This window comes from Cyprinus carpio, chromosome A20, assembly GCF_018340385.1.
Source record: "Cyprinus carpio isolate SPL01 chromosome A20, ASM1834038v1, whole genome shotgun sequence".
Classification (NCBI taxonomy): Eukaryota; Metazoa; Chordata; class Actinopteri; order Cypriniformes; family Cyprinidae; genus Cyprinus; species Cyprinus carpio.
Window position 1 is genome coordinate 14,954,248 of NC_056591.1, and position 21,682 is coordinate 14,975,929.

Consider the following 21,682-nt stretch of genomic DNA (forward strand, 5'->3'; position numbering starts at 1 on the left):
GTCTGCTTGCAAACTGAAGCTAAAGCAAGTTGCAGGCATCTGGCATGCCAATGTTGTACGGTTTCCCCCCTTAGTGAGTGAACCTGCTGTAGAAGTCCTCCAGTCCCACACAAAAGCACTCAATCATGGTATAGTGTTGTGCTGAGGTTGGGGCTTTGGCCCCTGACCTTCATTTCACTCCTGCAAAATATACACTTGGGGTGCTAGCAGTATAAGTTTATTACAATCCTTAAATCAACCTACACACAATGTTACAATGCAGGGAGAAAGAGCTTTGATTTTTTGTTTTTTAAAAGGAGCAGCTGTTAGGAGTGAAATTTATATGTCCAAGTTCACCAAAAGTTTACCATAATTTATATATCTTCATCTAAATAATTTTATAGTGGCCCCAAAAGTATTTGGACAACCAACTGGTTTCAAAGTAATTTTTAGAGGATATTCAGTTTCACCTTGAATTTCATCACATTAACTATGAATATTATAGTTCATAGTTAGTTAAATTGATAGTTAGTTATTGAATGCACTGACTTTCACCATTCATATATAAGCTTTAGTGTCCAGTACAATTTTGGGACCACTGCAGTCTTATTGTTTATATACTAGTATAGTATTTATTAATGTTCTGAATTAGCTCTGTTGGTATATTTTTAGTTTTCATTTTATATTTAGTTTGTTGTTGTGAGATTTTGTAATTTTTTTATTCATTTTTTATTAGCTTTTATATTTATTTGTATATTTATATTTAAACATTTACATTTATAAAGTATTAATAATAGCTTTTTATTTCAGTTTTAGTTAATATTTGTATATTTATTGTTGCTGTTGTTGTTGTTGTTCTATACCTAGTTATATACAGATATGGCATCAGTTGTACATGTGTCAAAGAAATATGTTTTTTTTTATTTTTTTTATTTTTTTTTCACATGAAACATTTAATTTACATAGTTCAGAGGATGTTAAATACTGGTGATTATAACATATGCCAACATGTGGGCTGTGTTGCCGCCTCTGGTTATTACTTGTGTCATACTGTGTTGCATATGATCGACAAGCTAATCAACTATAAATAAAGCCCAGCTTCTGCTTTGTGAATGGAGCATATTTATGCACAAGCTCTGAAAATATAATCAGTCTGCTAATTTAACCAGAATGCAGCATGAACAAAACCAGGATGTTTTCAGCAGCTTTGCTGTAATAAGATGTCATGTTGCTGACTTTTCTTGCAGGACCTGGGCTTTGCAGGCTTCCTTCTTGACGAGCTCCAGACTCTGGAATGGCCTCCGAGGGGCTGCGGTGCCCAGAGCAGCTGTGAAGTGTGTGGAACTCCCCTTCACCACCTGAGGCACCTGGCACTCCACTCTGCCCTGGGGCTGGTGTTCGACGACATGCGTGACCTGCAGCCTGTTCTACTTTCTGGCCTGCTGCCACCACATGTAGCATCTCACAGTTCCATCTCACCCCCTGCTTCCTGGGAATGGCCCACACAGTGTGTTCCAGTTTCTAGCAGTCAAAAACTCACCGGGCAACCATGTGGTCCGCAGTCTAGGGAGAAAATGCAGGAAATGGGTTGGAATCAAGATGGAGCAGCAAGAGTGGGTGGCAAACAAACCTGTTTGGCCACAGTCACTCCACTTCCTTTACATACACAACACTACTTGGAGGGAGTGTGGCATGTGACAAGCACCTCAGACCATCTTCACTCATTGGTAAGAGTAGCTATAGCATAACTGAATATTCTACTTTTGAAGCAATAAAGTATTTACTGTGAATGAACTGGTTGGAAAGCGTATTTCTTAGGAAGTATTTCCACCTCTTTATGTTTAGGAGTGTAACAATGATCTGAAAAGTGGGAGGGACACAAATTAGCTAGGTTTATAAATAATAATTATGTTGCATCAATGTAATTAATATTTAATAGACCAACTAGTCCTGTTTGATTTTATGAAATGCAAGCATTTGGCAGGGACTGCCTGGAACAAACAAACAAACAAACAAAAAACATTGTAATCAAATAAGTAAATTTGAAAAGAAAAAAAAATAGTTTAATAATCAGTGTTGAAAAGAGTTGTGCTGCTTAATATGTTTGTGGACACCTTTATTTTTAAGGCTTCTTTGACAATTAGAAGATCTTAAAAACAACATTTAATTGTAGTACTGTAGAAATCTTTTGTAACATTATAAATGTCTTTACTTTCACTTTTGATCAATTTAATGAATTCTTGGTGAATTAAGGTATTAATTTATTTGAAACAATTACTAACCCCAAACTTTTAAATTGATTGATTGATTTATTTATTTGATTGATTTATTGATTGATTGATTGATTGATTGATTTATTGATCGATTGTGTGTTCAAGTGGCTGTATATCAAATCTGAGTAAAGTTAGTAGTACAAACTATAACTCCTGCAAGAAATTTACAGAGAATGTCTCTTGTGGTCCTTGACTCCAGTTGGATTCCAAGGCCACTCTCTGGGCTGTTTCTGCTGAGGCCATTTTGGGCCACAAAGCTCATCATTGTTGCACTGCAAATATACAAGTCTTTGTGATTATGGCCTAGTGATTTGGTCTATGGTTTTACCGGGAAGTCATGGCCTGGTGGTTAGAGAGTTTGACTCCTAACCATAAGGTTGTGGGTTCGAGTCTTGGGCAGGCAATACCATGACTTAGGTGCCCTTGAACCCCCAACTACTCCCCGGGACACCGCAGCATAAATGGCTGCCCACTGCTCCGGGTGTGTGTTCACGGTGTGTGTGTGTTCACTGCTTTGTGTGTGCTCCGGGTGTGTGTGCACTTTGGATGGGTTATTTTGAGTGTGGGTATTCTTTGTTTGGTTTATGTTACTTGGCTTTTTATTTTGTTTTTTTTTTGTTTAGTTTTATTTATTAGCTTTCATAAAGGAGTCCCTCATCGCGGGGTTTATTTGGCTATATTTATGCCATTATGGAGCTAACGTCCAGTTCAGAGTCGAGGATCAGGCTGTTGTGACAGGACTCAAGTACCCTTCTCAGACGGAATAAGATATTAACTCTCTGATAATGCCTCTCTCAATCAGATGGTAGTGATCTGGCTTAAGGTGACTTAAACAAACAGAATGGTTTAAAGGTAAACATAATGTAATTATGTAACAATTTAAATTTTTCAACTTTGATATGATTGTGTGCTGAGTGACTTACAGTAGCATTAGCCAGACATTATTATCAGGTTGATTAGCTGCTGCCTGGCCTTCTCAGGTCTACTTGACCTTCCCATCAGGAGATTGAGCATTAAGTCATCTTGATATGGAATGCAATTTGATAGGCATTTGGATACCTCGCGGTGACCCTGTTGTCACAGATAAGCCATTTGTCATGGCTGATGCTTAGAGAGACGAATAAGATTAAAAAAACTTAAGCACTGTGAATGTGAGTTACCCCTAGTTTTATGCACTTGAAGGACGGAGACATGTTTGAAAGTTATGTTTAAAGGATGCAGATGTGCTTGTGAGTACACATCTTTCTCTTGTCAATAGTAATTTGGAATGTCAAGGTTTTCATGGAAATGCAGCATTCAAGCTATAAAGTGTTGACTGGAGAGAGTGACCTTTCATGCATGGAATTGACCATGTGCATGATTACTTCCTGGTTTTACATAAGCCAGCTCAGTCATTTCCGGTCGATTACTTCCTGGTTTTACATAAGCCAGCTCAGTCATTTCATGTAAAATATTGTTAGTGAGTATAACATGCAACTCTTGATGAAAAATGGGCTTACTGTCATCATGTATGTTGAAATGAATCACTTGTGTATTTTTTCTGATGTCAACAAGCTTGCATTTGGTAGTCCTTCTGTATAACCTCTGCAAAAGAATATTGTAGTAAAGAAAGGCAGTCTGGCCCTGTGTCAAAGAAACATAATAGATGCTGTCTTCCCCCTCATCTTACATGGTTTTGAAAAGTATTTAGCCCTTGAAAGTCACAGCACATCCAAACCACACAGAAACACAAGGCTGTAGGTACCCTGGAGAACATTTCCACCCTTGAAGACAAAGACATTGTGCCATGAATTTCAATAGAGCCATATTTGACAAAGTTTTTTTTTATTCATAAAGGTGTTTTTTCACACATAGTTTTGTATACTTCAGCACTGTGTAGACCATATCCTATAATACACCTTTAGCAAACTGCAAATCTGCGTCAGGAAAGCAGGGATGGAAAGTCATATCTTTCATCTACTGTATACTGTACATCCCACTTACTACAATACCAGCTTGGAAGCAGCTAAAGACATCCAGCCCATGTGTTTCTGTAGTGTAGGACAGGCCTCATCAGCTTGTCCTCAGGCCTAAGTGCCACCTGTAGCCTACTAATGGGCCTCCTCTGGCAGTCAGGCTCTTTTAAGGCCTTGAGGAGCCCCGCACAAGTTTTATTTGAATGTGTGGAGGGAGCCAAAAGTGCAAATTGTCAACAGATGGGACTGCAGTCTCACCTGGGGTGAAAAAACGTACCTGACATCCATCTGGGATGGCTGTCTGCTAGACTGCACATGCTGCCCTGCTTTAACTTGGCTGTGGTCTCATTCTGTGAAGGACGTTAAGTGCCTTTTCTGTAACAATCAAAAACAGCAGACTGAATTTAACAATTTAATTTCCTTTCCTGCCCTGTCCTGTCCTGCAGTGGAAAATCACTGATTACTTAGTGATTTTTTTGTAGTAATGCAGTAAGGTCATATTTGAGTTGGTAGCAGGGTTTAAAGGTTTAGCTATAAATTGTTTTGTGGCCAGCAGATTGCTGTTGTCTGACAACATTTAATATAAGCCAATAATTAATAGCGTTTCAGAGGGGCTGCTCTCTCCTGTCACCACTTGTGCTAGTGAATGCTCTATAAATGTCAAAGTTAAAGTCCAATGTGACCTCTTTGCTGTCACTGAGCTCCATCTGCTGCTGGGTTTTATTGGAACACAGCTGTGCCCATCTAACACACTCTTGTGAACCTGTAAAATGCTGATGAAAAGGAGTGGTAATTTTTTTTGGGAGGGAGTGAGGGAGAGAGTGTGAGAGAGAGAGAGAGAGAGAGAGAGCTCAAATGTTGCCATTATGAAGAGAGAGAGCTCAATGTTGCATTATGAAATGAAAAGCTCTGTATTGAAATGTTGACTACAGAGAAAGGTCATTATGCAATTTACCTTAATTTGACAAACTCAAATGGATTGTCATGGCTGTTATAAAAAAAAGCAAATTTGTTTGATAGATGAGCCTCCTTTTTCCACTGGATAATGTATCCAAACTTGCACTGTTGAAGACATAGTATCTTCTTTTTTTTTTTTTTTTTTTGATTTTTTACTAATCCCAAACTTTTAAACAGCACAATGAGGTAAATAAATTCAAATAAAAAATCTCTTGCCATGGTAGGTGTTTGAGACGAGTCTCTCTGGAGCAGACGACCCTGCATGTGTATGCAAGAGATTTTTGTGCTCGTTATCTCTACATCAAGCTGTCATCAGATCACAGCTATTCCACTTTTCACAGATTCTGTTGTACCTACACATGGCTTCTCATTCCCCTCTGTCCTTGTGCATTCATGAGTACATGCGTGTATGCATGTGCTGTCATGTACTACTTGCTCTCTTTTCTTTGAAAATTGTAATTAAAACTTACATCACAAACACATGTACACAGGGAGGATGCATAAATTAAGTTATTTTAAGATGTCTAGCACGTGAATGAAGAGGTCATTTAGAAAATTATTGGTATTTTAAGATTTCTGGATTTGTTATACTTGTTTTTTGGTTTTAAATTTAGTAAGCCTGGGAAGTTTTGTTCATATCCAAAGCTAATATGTAATTTTTATTGTACACTTTAAAAAAAGCAAACCAAAAAACTAAATTATCTAACCATATACTTGTGTGATAAACACACAATGAAGACGAATGCAAATAATCTTTAATATAATCCACACAGAAAGAAGCCACAGAAGGTAGGCAGGTCACACACACAAAACTCAACTTTAACACTAGACAAACACAGAATGCGCAGATTTGACTTAATAAATGGGAGCTTGATGAGGGAGAGGCAGGTGTGGAGGATGAACTAATAATGACATAACGAGAACAGGAACATAACCAAATATGGGCACAAGGAACTAACTAATGAAAGGGAGAAACAGGGTCATTGAACACAAGGAATGAAAAACAGAACAAAACATCCAAAGGGGTGTGACAATACTGTATATGGTGAAACTAAACTAAATGGTTTAACATTATATGTCATTTTACTGTAAAATACTGTCAAAATGGTTTCTGCAAGTAAAAACTATGAATTAACACACAATTTACTGTGAAAAACAGTAAAAGGACATTCCCAGAAGTCCCTGTTTGACACATCACATGTGATTTATAGTTTATATAAATGATATTATATATTTAGGATGTTTTGTCTAAATAACATTTTCTGTTATTTAGTTAATGTTCATTGCATTATATTAGTGTTATGTGTTATCCTGATGGTGTTTTAATGACCCTGTGCTCCGCCCCTCTGTGATTATTAGTTGTGTTTTTTTTTTTTTTTTTTTTTAGAATTTTTTTTTTTTTTTTTACATTTCTATGCATTTAGCAGATGCTTTTATCCAAAGCATCTTACAGTGCATTCAGGCTATACAATTTATTTATTTTTTTTTTTTTTTATGGACAGAGCAGTTACAATGCACCCTTCATCATGGGGCTTTTCTATTTTACTAGCTCTGTTGTCATAGTGGTTATCAGTACATTTCAAGGTAAGAAGCTAATCACCCAAAGTTGCCTTTTTTAACCATAAATTTAACAGAGTAGAATTATGGGATTATTATCCTGCCATGATTCAAAACTGAAAATAAAGTTCTGAAAGGTTGAAACTAAGTGTTCGAAAGCTCAAAATCTTACAAAAAAAAGTTTTGCAAGATCGAAAAATAAGATTTGCAAGCTTGCAAAATGTAAAAAAAGAAAAAAATATCTCTGCAAACATTATGTTTTTTTTTGAGATTTCCTTTTTCAGGACTGCAACATTTTTTTTTTACGATGTTGAGATTTTCAAATTTGTCAGTGTTCTCCCACTGTATTAGTTTGTTTTTCCAGGTTTGAAACCTTGTAAATGGTGATCGGAAAACTGGAGTGCGAATGTGTGAAAAAAAGTTTTGAAACTCTGAAAACAGAGTTTTGCAGGCTTGCAAAGTGATAAAAAAAAAAAAAATCTCTGCAAACATAATTTTGTTTTTGAGTTTTTCCTAGTTCAGAAGTGCAACACTCTTTTTTTACGGTGTTGTGCAATCATTTTTTCAGTTTCGAATTTGTCACTGTTCTCCCAGTGTATAGTTTGTTTTCCAGATTTGAAACCTTGTAAATAGTGATCTGAAAACTGGTGTGCGAACAGGTGAAAAAAAGTTTTGAAACTCTGAAAACTGAGGTTCGAAAGGGCGAAACTTATGACATTACATTACATTTGCACTCCTATTGCAGACAATTTTTTCAGAGCCGAGTTTACAACACCCACTTTGCGGAGATACGCCCACACAGTTGCGAGCTTGCGACTCACGTGATTTGTGGCAGCGTTGTCACGCAGCTCCGCTCTGAAACTCTGAAACTCAGACTGAGCGAAAATGAAGGTTCGCAAACTCGCAACTTAAAAAAAAGCCTGGGGGGAGGGCCTTCTGCTTTTGGCCAATGCTTTGCTGTCTGCTGACGTACAGTCCAATCACAAGTCGTATTTACTGGAAAGGTGGGACTGACCGACTGCTCCGCCAGTGACGTAAAGCGCACAGGATACGCAAACAGAGGATGCACGGATCTCTGGCCACAAGGCCTGTCTAGAGCTGCAAGAAGAACCGCGTCCATGGCTGGATAGCGTCCGGTCCGGTCCAAAAATAAGGCTACCGACTTGTCGCGGGAATTCACTATACAATTGCCAGTAGCCACTGAGTTTACCACTGATAGGCCGGCGGTGCATCAATATACACACTCACCTCACCATGGCCTGGAGATGTACAGTGTTGCCAACTTAGCACCTTTGCAGACCCCTTTAGCAATTTTTTTTCTTCTTCAAATAAGCACCTAGCGACAAATCTTTAGGGTTTGCCCAAAACCTTAGGCCTATTTAGTTTCTGAGACTTGCCGTTATTGCTGCGCGAGGTCTTTGCTTTTCTCTCTCTGTGGGTCTGCTGTGTTCAGACGCACAGAGACGCATATGATGTTGCTTCTCTAATTTTACTTGCAAGTCTAGCCGAAATCACAGCACAGTTGTTGTTTTTATCTTACTGTATGTGTATTTGATTTCATCAGACGACGGCTCGATTATCAGGATTTTTTGTGCAGATTAATGTTTTGGAAGGGAGAGATGGTCACTATTTCATATTCATTGTCTGACAACAGAAACAGTAAAATATATAAATGAAATTTTTTTTTTTTTTTTTTTTTTTTTTTTTGAATTTAGCTGCATCCAAATACAGTATGTGGGCAGAGAGAGGCAAACAAATGTAATAATAAATAATAAATGTGCATTTTCAGAAGAAGTGAGCTGAAAGTGAGTCTCCGGCTGCGGAAAGTGAGTCGTTCGCTGCGTGAGGTGAGTGTGTATACTGATGCACCGCCGGCCTATCAGTGGTAAACTCAGTGGCTACTGGCAATTGTATAGTGAATTCCCGCGACAAGTCGGTAGCCTTATTTTTGGACCGGACCGGACGCTATCCAGCCATGGACGCGGTTCTTCTTGCAGCTCTAGACGAGACCGCCCTGTGGCCAGAGATCCGTGCATCCTCTGTTTGCGTATCCTGTGCGCTTTCGTCATTGGCGGAACAGTCGGTCAGTCCCACCTTTCCAGTAAATACGACTTGTGATTGGACTGTACGTCAGCAGACAGCAAAGCATTGGCCAAGAGCAGAAGGCCCTCCCTCCAGGCTTTTTTTTAAGTTGCGAGTTTGCGAACCTTCATTTTCGCTCAGTCTGAGTTTCAGAGTTTCAGAGCGGAGCTGCGTGACAACGCTGCCAAAAATCACGTGAGTCGCAAGCTCGCAACTGTGTGGGCGTATCTCCGCAAAGTGGGTGTTGTAAACTCGGCTCTGAAAAAATTGTCTGCAATAGGAGTGCAAATGTAATGTAATGTAATAAGTTTCGCCCTTTCGAACCTCAGTTTTCAGAGTTTCAAAAACTTTTTTTCATCTGTTCGCACACCAGTTTTCAGATCACTATTTACAAGGTTTCAAATCTGGAAAACAAACTATACACTGGGAGAACAGTGACAAATTCGAAACTCTGAAAAAATGATTGCACAACACCGTAAAAAAAGAGTGTTGCACTTCTGAACTAGGAAAACTCAAAAACAAAATTATGTTTGCAGAGATTTTTTTTTTTTTTATCACTTTGCAAGCCTGCAAAACTCTGTTTTCAGAGTTTCAAAACTTTTTTTTCACACACATTCGCACTCCAGTTTTCAGATCACCATTTACAAGGTTTCAAACCTGGAAAACAAACTAATACAGTGGGAGAACACTGACAAATTTGAAAATCTGAAAAATTCTTTGTGCAACATCGTAAAAAAAAATGTTGCAGTCCTGAAGAAGGAAATCTCAAAAACAACATAATGTTTGCAGAGATATTTTTCTTTTTTTACATTTTGCAAGCTTGCAAATCTTATTTTTCGATCTTGCAAAACTTTTTTTTGTAAGATTTTGAGCTTTCGAACACTTAGTTTCAACCTTTCAGAACTTTATTTTCAGTTTTGAATCATGGCAGGATAATAATCCCATATAGAATTGACATTTTCTTAGTAACTCTGTGTTTAAAGTCATACATATTTTAAGCAACTTAAGAGTGTGTAGATAAGGACTCTTTCATTGTGTTTGTGCAACTCAGTTATCAATGATACAAGTATTTATTGAAGTTGTATTACAAATGACTGGTTGTAGAAGTCTGAAGGGGCTTGAATAGGCATGATGCTTCTGTTTGGTCCTTGTTTCTCTCTGTGTGAATGCTCACTAGCTGCTCTAACATAACTAATAGCAGGTGCATTTGATCTGGAGCTTCTTATTAAACTCCTTAAGGGCAATTCCTGGAGTGCCTCTCTCAAGAGTACAGATTTGTAGTATTTTTTGTCAGCTTGTGAACTTTGCTAGGTTTCCATCAGCCAGTAGCCTAACACCACTGCATTTATATGAAAAAGATACCCATAAAGCGTGGATGATAGGTGTTATAGCAGTTATAAAGAAAAAATGGTTTTGCCATATTCACCATTACCAATGAGAAATGGCTTCACAGTTAGTTCATGGCTGCTTGGCTGAATTCACATTACTTCTGCACGTTGTAGCTGTTGTCTTTTTGACACCAGTATTTGCTAAGTATCCCACAAGATTTCATTATGTTACAGCAGGCTGTGCTTGTGGAAGTATGGAATGTCTTTGTAATCCTGTTAGCCAAAGACTGAACGTAGTGAAAAAGCTGTAAGAAACACTCTTCAGCAACCTTCTCTCCTCCAGACACAATCATGTCATGACCAAAGTGTTTATCCAGTATAAACTAGAGCAAAGACGCATTTAATCAACAGGGTGGTGAAAGGATTATAGGTAAATTATTATTATTGTTATTATTATTATTTTTGTGATGGCATGTATCACAGTAGAGTTGTGGGGGATTAATCATCTGGGGTTTGCTTCATTTTGGAACAAACAAAACTATTTAGGATGGCTATAATATGTATATAACTAAGCATACAGGAAAAAAAAAAAAAAAATCTCATATATATATATATATATATATATATATATATATATGTATCTTCTCCATAACGCCATCCATCTCATGTTTTCCCCCAAGTCCTCAGTTATGGTGGTTCATTTGCATTGATCACCACCTCTATACATTTATATTTTGTTGCATATGTTTTCTACACACTTTTTCTGGTCCTACTTAAAGTCATAGTTTACCCAAAAATGAATGTTCTGTCATCATTTACTCACCCTCATGTTATTGCAAACCTTTATGATCTACTTCTGTGGAACATGTCTCTGTGTGTGCGTGTGTTTTGTTGTTGTTGTTGTTGTCGTCCATAAAGTGAAAGTCAGTGTTGTTTTTGAACTCAGTAAGTTTTATTGAACAGACAAAACTGTTGAAATTGTCTTCAGAATATCTTTCAGTGTTATCCATAATTTTTTTTAAAAAAAGTACGTCATACAGGGTTGAAACAAAATGACTTTGAGTAAATAATGACAGAATTTTTTTTTTTTTGGGTGAATTATCCAGAGTCTCCTTAAGGCAACATTTACTGCACTGCTTGTTCTTTTGTGATTTATTTCCCAACAGAGTCCTACTGTAGGAAAGGACAGTTCTGCAATTGTAGCTTCCAGGTCCAGTCAGGCCAGTGCTGTAACCTTGGTTTCTCCATCAGTGCATAAACCGACCCACAATGACCAGCCAGCCATCCCACCAGCACCCCAAACCAGCTCAGCAGCCTCATTCTTCCTCAGGTAAGCCTAACAGCCTGTTGGGGATGTGTTCTTCACAGTGCACAGCCATCAATTCAGCTTATCGTGCTCTGTGGATCCCAGTTCCAATGTTGTGATCCCTTAGCACCTCCTCAGGCCCTCACTCCCAAGGACCCAGAATCCTCCATTGCCTCTGGCAGCCACGTGTTGAAATGTCATCGATCAATGCTTAGGCTTAGCAGTCTGTATATATATATATATATATAAAATTGTAGAGTTGAGTTGAAAAATTTGTAATTTTTAGTTTTCATTTTTTTAATGATGCTGAGTTTAATAAATATTAGTGCTGTCAAAAGATTAATCGCGATTAATCCCATCCAAAATAAAAGTTTTTGTTTACATAATATATGTGTGTTTATTATGTATATATAAATACACACACATGCATGTATATATTTATATATATACAGAAAAAACATGCTATGTTTATATATAATTTTTAATATACATTTTATGAATATAAATATATACATGTAAATACATGTATTATGTAAACAAAAACTTTTATTTTGGATGCGATTAATCATTTGACAGCACTAATAGATATTTGTTGTAATTTTTTTTGCGTTTTTTTTTTTTATGTATTTTTTTTTTAATTCGGTTTTTTTGTATCTTATGTTTTAATGGTTGAGTTAACACCATATGTACAAAGAACTTCACATAGTTGATAGTTCAAAGTTAGTTATTGGATTAGTGCCATAGAAATAATGCTGAATCTTTAATAATTATTTTTTATTGCCATTTTTTTTAAATGGTCAAAATCCATAAACTTTGTTTATTAGTAGGTTTAAATTGAATTTTGAATCCCAAATTTCTAATGCACTCTCATACTTTTGCTTCCCACTAACGTACTGACTAAAAACTGAGGCAGGTTCTCAGGTGCACAGGGGAGGATGATAAATATACAGAAATACAGAATTCTGTCTCTCTATTTGTCATCATTATTTTTGTTAACAAAAAAGACAAAGCAACAAGCACCAGTGGCTCACCTTATAAACACAGACAGGAGTTTGTGTCTGTGACCAAACATCTGGGAATAGAATGAGATGCTTAGATGTGTGAGACACTAACTGCTGTGTGACACTGCATACAATTAGCCTATTGACAGCAGCGCTCCTCATCTCTAGCTCACCACCTTCAGTACCTCCTTCTGTAAATGACTGACAGACATCAGCCCGGGGGGTTTGTCTTGGCCATTATGTTCCCTTAACAAGGTAATAAAGAGACAGTGGGTTAGCCATGCTATTGATTTTAGACACTGATCACTGTGTGACCTGTGCTTCTGTTTGCATCATTAGGTATTACCGCTAATCTTTTTCCATTTGAGATTGACCCGAATCCAGTGAATTAGCATGCACTGTCAGCTAAAGCACATCTGTCTTTTTGATGCCCAGTGCACACAGTGGTTGATAAATAAGGTGGGTCATAAGGCAAGCTTTTGGCAGTGATTTCTGTGTACACTCAGTCAGGCTAAAATCCTGCGAATGAAAAGAATGTGCTATTATGCAAATGAGGCACGACTGACAAATAGACATTTTGAATATCGCTTAGACTGCCTGTGGCAAAATATCCATATTCATGGCAAAATGTTTTCATGCTCTCTTCAATTATACGAGTCAGAACAGCTCAAATGTCAAGCATTGGGCTCATGTCCTCTCCCTGGCCTTGACTTCCACCAGGAGCTCACACCTTGCAGAGTCTTTAAAAGCAAGTTGCCATGGTTGCACAGTTGTGAAAGAAAAAGAGACAGAAAAGGCAAAATAATTGATAGAGGAGCTGGTAAGGTGATCAGGAACATATAATTTAAGACCCCCTGTTGCTTTTTTCGTTATGTTTTGTTAAAACTGAAATGGAATATTTATATATTTCCTTTCCTAAGCATTGGCCTTCCAAGTGTCTGTACTTACAACAGAATGGGACCATAGATGATATATAAATTATAAAAGTACACACAATAAAACTGCAAGTGAGATAGGATGTTGAAGATGTCAAGGAGATTAAGTAAAAAAAAAAGATAACATAAGATAAGGGAAAGACTGCTTGGAAATAAATCCCAGTTGTCAACTTGGTTGGCATTTTGAGAGGGAATGACAGGATGGGATCAGCACAGATCAACCAGTAAGTTTTCATGTCTACTCTTTAAATGGGTCATTCTCAAAAAACATTTGCCTTAACTTTTCTGTCATAAATTTCAGTTTTGATGCACAAAATATTTGTTCAGAAAAGTTTGATGGCATTTTCTTTTCCACTTACCTCCATATACAGTAATACATATTAAATAAGGGCAACTGCTTTGTTACGGAATTCCTAAGAGACCATGGATTATTAATATTTTTCTGTCTTTTCTCATGATCGCGACTTAACGAAAATTGTTTTCTCATGTTTTCTTTTCTTTTTTTTTACAATGATTGTTTGATTAGTTTGATCTACTTTTGCTATAGTAATGAACGCAGCTTTGACACGCATCTGATAGACAGATAAACCATGTGCTCTTACTGTATGTTGTGGATATTTCAGCAAATTTTGCTTCACTTAGTAATAACGTCTACAATACATAAATAAACGATAATCAATCATTGTTGAAATTTTTTTCCAGAGACAGTACGCTAAACATTTTGTTTGTGTAATTAACATGTTTAAATGGTCAAAAGCAACACCGTAAACACAGGCGGAGCATTTTCAGAAGGATGCAGAGAACTATTCTAAAATCTTTTAGAGCTGCTTGGATTCAACTCACATTTAATTTTCCTTATATTTGAAATATAATTATATATAATTTGTAATTTTTAGTAGTCATGATATGCTGTGAACTGATATCATGTGCGTTCCAAGCTTCTATTTGAAAAGAGTGTTTGTGTGTGTGTGTGTGTGTGTGTGTGTGTGTGTGTGTGTGTGTGTGTGTGTGTGTTTGTGTGGATACACTTTACATATAAATCACATTTCTTATCAATATACATTTAATGATTAACAATAAAGATTAAAAATAAGGAAAAGAGGCACATTACAAATAGCCTACGTCGTTGAAGCACATCCAACTTTAGATAAACACAACATACCCGCTTATTAACTAACAATGATATATTTCATAGATGCACAAATAAAGATATAGGTGCAAACAGAATACACTGGCATCAACATTGGTTTTAATAAGCAGTTATTTTATGACACTTTTTTTTCATTTTGTGATGAGTCTTGCATCTAGCAAGAATTTAACGATACACAAAACAATCATGTTGATTCAAGCATTTAACATTTATGAATTAATTAAATGTCAGTAATGAACAATACTGCACAAATTATAGTGATCTTGAGGAAGGTCCTTATTCTGTCCTAAATGCGTACAGTAAAGTGGATATACAGTATACACCCCATCAGTTATATTAAGTTCTATACTGCCACCTTTTGGCACATTTGTGTAACGTAGAGAACAACTTTCATTATGTTGAGATCACAAGAAAATGAAGTCGTGATAACGAGAAAACAACTTTTGTTATGTAGAGATCAGTGCTAGAAACGCTATATAGCTGCTGTTCCATGAGCGCCACCTGCTGTCAGAGAATAAATCTGCATTTTCATCCTGCATATCTGTCTGTCTGTCTACCATGCTATCTATTGGTCTGTCGTTCTATCATTCTGTCAATCCTTCTATCTGTCTGTCGTTCTGTCTATTATTTTGTCTATTGTTCTGTCTGTCTGTCGTTCTATGTATCCATCATTCTATCTTTCATGCTTTGTCATTCTATCTATCGTTTTATCTGTTTTTCTTTCTAAATCATTTTGTTTTAGTACTAATGCTAAACCTGGCATGAAAAAACCCTCCCATTTATTTATTAGAAAACAAAATAAGTAGTTAGTAATATACATTAGTAATATACAAAATTAAAATGATACATTATTTTTAAAAAAATTATATTGTTTCCGTGTCATGGTTTTTATCAGTGTTAAAAACCTATACTTTAAAAATACAAAGAATACTTATGATTACAGTTCAGAGTAAGAAAAGGCTCAAATTTTCCCACCACTTTGAAGAAGTTATTAATTGATAAGTTATTAATTTAGTTAAGTCAACATCTTTTGAGAATGACCCAGTCAGAGCTTTCCATATTCCTACTGTGCTTCTATTGGGCCATACAAGCCTTTTGTCTGTGCAGTTTTCAATTCAGCAAGAGACTCTGGTGGCATACTGTGGTTTCTGTGACCTTTAACCCCAGTTGTTTCCCTTACATATACAGATCAACCATGGTTGTTGTGACTGATTCCCTTCCTCTCATCTGTTTGAAAGTGGCAGTCTAGTAAACACGCCAGAGGGAGTGTAAGAACAGATACACGCATTCTCACCCACAGATTTGCCTTGGAGTTTTGAGGCATAAAGTTTTTTTTTTCCTTCTTATATAGCACAGCATAACCATAAGTGAAGAGGTTAGCACTCAGCTCTGTTGATGGAGGGATATTTACACTTATCTCCTGATATCAGCAGCCCTGGGACCTTTAGGATCACAACTGGATATAGCAGATCAGTGTTGTGTTTTATAGTAAACATATATGTGTCATGTATTGTGCGTGATTTACTTCACATCAAGCATGATGCTGAATTGTGCAGAGGTGTGCAAAAAGCAAAGTGGGTTTTTATGACTGAAGGCCAGCTGTAATCTCACCTTTAAAGATTTACAGATAAAAGCAGAGTGGCTTCTCTAGTCCCATAGATGGGGACTGTTTTGACCTGGCTTTGATGTCGTCCTGTGGACAAGGGCCTCTCTCATGTGCTTTTCCATGGGCTTTCATCGGCACCCTTAGTGTGCATTATTTGTTGGAGTCATGCACAACATTATTGTCCTGCTGACTGCTGTGCTGAAATGCATAATCGAAAGTGCTTATAATGAATGCAGGGTTTGGGAATGCATCATGTAACTGATGTGGCTAAACACGCATTTGTGCTTTTAAGTTCTGTTACCTGTTTTTAACCACAGCTTTTAGGTTTACAACAACCCCTCTCTCTCTTTGTGTGATACTATATGCACTTTGTAGGAATGTATCAGCTTATCATGGTTAGGAAAAGTTACAACCGGCAGAACTTCCTAAAAGCAAAAGCTAAAATGTAAAATGCTTAAATGTTTGTTGTGATGGTGCATTGAAACTGCAATACAAAATTCAATGCAGCAAGACTTACTGCAGCATAGCAGTATAAATACAAAGCTTCTGTAATATAAACTGACACTGTTTACTGCTAGTTTCCGCATTTTGTATTCTTTTGGTTTTGTTATCAGTTTGCATTAGGCTGTACTGACAGTGAAATTGAAAGTGGTTACTATCTTACTATTATTCATTTTTCAAGATAACTTATATGTTACCCTGGACCACAAAACCAGCCAAATGTCACATGGGTATATTTGTAGCAATAGCTAACAATACATTTTATGGGTCAAAATTATCTATTTTTCTTTTATGAAAAGGTTTTGTGGTCCAGGGTCACATATTGTGTCTACAAAAACAGATTTCAGTGCTATTACAGTACAGATACATATGATTGAAAAATATATATAATATATGGTTTTATATATGAAATATGATAGGTAACTGTAAAACAGTTTTTTTTTATTAAACTTTTTTTTAAAGTGTCCTAGTTACAGTGTAATTATACATTTAAGTACTGAGAAATATTAATTAACTAAATGTATTTACTATAGGTTTAGGATTTGGATTAGGGTTACTTGCATGTAATTATACATAATTAATTGTTATTATAATAGCAAGTATAACGTGTAACAAGGACACCTTAAAATAAAGATGTACTTTTTTTTAAAAAAAAAAGTGAACTTTCAGTGAGCTGCCAAAAAAAAGTTTTTTTCGATTGTGATTTGAAACTTTTAATCACAATTATCATACATAATGTTTTTGTCTAAAACGCTTCTTAAAAATCATGTTTTACATGAGTACATTTGGTTATTCCAATCAGATTGTCCAGCTGTTTTTTAATCATTGTGTATAGTAGTAAACGTATTTATTTGCAATAAATATGAATATTTATTAACATTACTAACATTATATATAATTTTTATTATGCAGTTACTTTTATGAATTCATCTAGGCACCTCATTCTTATTTCTCATCATGTTTCTGATGAGGGCACATTGTATAGTGTATCAGTGTGCGGGTCGTGTGGCAGCTTTTGTTTGTCAGGTCGAGTGTGTTTTTTTGTTGTTTGGCATTTGGCCATGTCTCCAGTCTGGCAGTCTGTGTTGATAATTCTGGGCCAAAGTTTCAGCCCGTGACCCAGTTTGTTTGCCGAAAGATGGAGTTGAATAAGCAATTCTGAGGAGAAAGAGCTCACATTCTCTCTCTTTTTCCACATCACTCTATTTTTGTTCATTTTTCTTTACAATCACTCCCTGTCAGGCTTGTTCTCCTAGTTTTGTTTTGTCTTGCTCTCCCACTCCTTCCTCTTCCCTCGTTTCCATGCAAGTAAGTGGCTCATGACACGAAGTCTGTTTAAAATGCTATTTACAGAGAGAATATTCTCAGGTGCTTTGAGCACCTATGCTGCCTGTCAGCGATGTACTCTCACGGATGTGTGTGTGAGTATATTTGTATGTATAGGCATGTCTAAGTGGTAATTAAACATCAGTCTGTGAGTGTGTAGAATTCTTGACATTCAGGAAACAGCTGACAGAGACAGAGAGAGAGGATTCAGGTGAAGCAACAGTCTGTGAGAGTGAGAGAAAAAGAAAAAGAGAATATACTGGTAACAAATGCAGCAAAACTGTTTTTTCCTGGTCAGCTCTTAAAGGGCAACAGTAGACTGTAGGGGAGAAATATTTCAAGAATTATGAATATAATGTTATAAATTATTGCTATAAATTAATTCCCTGTAATTTCACAAACTCTGAGCTTCATTTTGTTTAAAGGTACTGTTTAAAATAATGTAGCTCGCATGAGATGAAGACTGGTTATAAAGGCTGTTTTTACTTTATGGAGTAGGTTGCCTCATGCACTCAGAAAAAAAGGTACAAAAGCTGTTACTGGGGCAGTTCCATTTTTAAAAGGTACACTTTTGTACCTTTCAGGTACTAATATGTACACTTTAGGTACTGATATGCACCTTTAATGTACCAATACAGACTGTTTAGGTACAAAGGTGTGACTTTTGAAAAGGTACCACCCCAGTGACAGCTTTTGTACCTTTTTTTCTGAGAGTGTGGGGGCGGTCATTTTGAACACTACAAAAAATGCTTTTCTTACTTAGAGTTTTTGTCTTGTTTCTAGTCCAAATATCTAAAAATTCTTAAATCAAGAAAGCATTTTCTAGACAAGTAAAATTATTGTCTTGTTTTCAGAAAAAAATAAGTCAAAATTAAGGGAGTTTTTCCTTAAAACAAGTTTTATTTCAAACCAAAAACAAGATTATTTTGCTTACCCCATTGGCAGATTATTTTGCTTGTTATAAGGAAAAACTGCCAGTTACACAGTCTGTGTATAAATGAAAGTACTTTTTTTAGTTAAAATTACATTGTTGAATAAATCAAACTTTACATACCCCATGTTGTTCCAAACCTGTATGTCTTTCTTTCCTCTGTAGAATATAAAAGAAGATATTTGAAGAATGCTTCAGCTGTTGTCAATAGGATCTAAAAACCTTTACTTTCATTAAAGGACAGAAAAACACATCTATACTTTTGAGACATTTTTGGAAATGTCTTTCTTGTGTTTTGCCGCAGTCAGAAATGTTAATTTTTGCATGGATTATGCCTTATGCCTTAAGACCAACCTTATTTAAATATTTTAGTATTATTATTATTATTATTATTATTATTCAGATCTCTAAATTAGTTGAAATTCTTTTTGTCTTGCTCTCTGTAATTCTTTTTCTGTCCCTCTACTTATTATGCACTCTTTGCTTTTTAGGTATCCCCTTAATCCTGCCTCTCTCATTTTACACTCTGTGCCATCATAGATGAATACTAATAAGATCACTAGGGATTACCTTCTTTTCATTTTTAAAAATCTACTTTTCCATTTTAACCTCCTTTCGAGAGTTTTTTTTTTTCATGCTTACAGTAGATGAAGCTTCATTGTCATTCTAAAGGGTAGAAAAAGAGGGGAGGAAAAACAATAAAGGACACATGGCAGGCAGATATTGACAGGGCCGATCCTTGAGTCTCTGAGCTGGACTATTTGATGTTTTCCAGTCGGGCACTATTCTTTTGAAAATGAAGGGGGTTTGTGCCTCCACCCCACTGTCTGAACTCCCCCTTCTTCATATTAAATCTACAGGGGAAACAGGGGAGATTTGGGATTTTGATCAGTAGAGCTGCCATGTCTTTGAAACAGCTGAGCCCTGGTAGCTCCTGATGCCTCCAACAACTGCTCAACCTGTTGTTGGCTAAAATATTGAACGGGAATATTCGATTGGAATTGGTTCTTAGTGGCTTCTATTTCCTCTTTGTTCTGTTTAGCAACAGAAACTGAATGTGTTCTGCCAGGCTCAGTCAAAATAAATAATAGTCAAAATGACTAATAGTCGCTAACATGCTAACATTAAGACAAAGAGCCAAAGGAGTGAGAACATGGCAGCTCAGCAGCTAAAACAGGTGTCTGGAATCAGTAGAAGATGTTGAGTGGTGTCGTGGTGTTTTGGTACACCATTTAGGTTTCACAGCAATTATTGAGCTGCGTTGCACTTTAAGCTGATCTTTTTCTAGCCATTGGCGTTAAAGCCTCTCAATGGTGTCTCATATATGAATCAGTGGTTTCATGCACTCTCAGAAAAAAAGGTGCAAAAGCTGTCACTGGGGCAGTACCTTTTCAAAAGATACACTTTTGTACCTTTTAGGTACTAATGTGTACACTTTAATTAAGTGCTAATATGTACCTTTAAGGTACCAATATGGACTCTTTAGGTACAAAGGTGTGCCTTTTGAAAAGGTGTGCCTGGATTTCAAGGGAAACATTAATAAAATTAATAACACTTTTAAATTTAATCTTTAGCAAATCTCAAAAGGAATTTTTTCCCATTTAAATTATAGAGCATTTTAATAATGGTCATTTATTGGTTAATGGTGAGAATAACATAAAAAGTAATATATGTCACAGATCACTTTGGATATAAAAAGGTGTCCAAGAAATAATCAAACAATGATAAAATGTCTACAGTATATTTAAATAGAGATAAATATAGTATATTTAAATTGTTCTCTGTTTGTTGAGTCATTCTTCAGGGGAAATCTTCAGTTTAAAAGCAGCTTTTTAGTCCATGTATTGCCAGCTGCCCTGCATTATCTGCATTCTCTTAAGTCATTTGAAACTTTTTTCAGTGCCCACTGGCTTCATATTGATTTAGTGTGGGATTTTGTTATAGATATTTGAAATATAATTCATAGCAAAAAGCTTGATTTCAGACTGGGCTATTTTGGGGTGCAGTATAATGCAGCACCCTTCCATTTATCCAGTAGTTTCAGTGAAATTATATATTTTTACAGAATTTATACGCTGTTTGAAAGAATCCTCATATACTAGAAAGATGTTAGCAAGAATATTTATTGAAAAGACATTGCAATTGTCACAGATATAACAGAATTTCTCAGCAAGACTGTAACTGAAGCCACAGTTAAGAAAGTCTAAGTTTGTCAAGGCAAACTTTGATGCTGACTCAACAAAGCCTTGACTTAAAATGACTTGAAGTTTTGAAGGTTATGTGCATTATGTGTTCGAAATGAAAGAAACTCTGTAAGAAGAAGGAAAAGAGAAGAGAAATAACTTTTTATCCCATCCTGTGATTTTAAGTTGCAACTGTCCGAATTAAATTTTGTTTTTGAAAAAGTGCTGAATTGAGGGTTAACAATATTTTGGGTCAAAGACTTTTTGCCTATTCTATATTTTCAGCTGCAGAAATGTCTGACACAAGTGAGGATTTTTTAATGGTCAGAGTTATAGATTTATCTGCTACCATGGTTTGCCTAGGATTTTCCTGAACAGTTGACTGATCCAAGGTGACTAAAAGAAAGAAAATAAGGAGAGGAAGGAAGTGGGGGAAAAAATGATGTGTTAGATGTCTAGTCAAATAATGAGCTTCAAGATATAGGCTGCCAGTGGATTAGAGAGATTGGTGACAAATTGTCCTTAGGGAACCTAAAGGCTTTCTCAGCTAATGACCAAATGGCAAAGTTGACTCTTGCTTGACCTAAATAGACATCAGTGCCAGTTGTCAGC

At 36.3% G+C, this 21,682-nt stretch overlaps 1 protein-coding gene across 1 annotated transcript in view; it reads left to right on the forward strand.

The window, feature by feature from the left end:
* Positions 1-1,019: 1,019 nt before the first annotated feature.
* The window catches only part of LOC109053124 (kinesin-like protein KIF26A), a 50,046-nt gene continuing 29,383 nt past the window's right edge, over positions 1,020-21,682 (forward strand). Inside the window, exons 1-2 of the mRNA XM_042777770.1 lie at positions 1,020-1,706; positions 11,298-11,461. Coding sequence (XP_042633704.1) covers positions 1,386-1,706; positions 11,298-11,461 — 485 coding nt within the window. The 5' untranslated portion in view covers positions 1,020-1,385. The remainder of the gene's footprint in view (positions 1,707-11,297; positions 11,462-21,682) is intronic.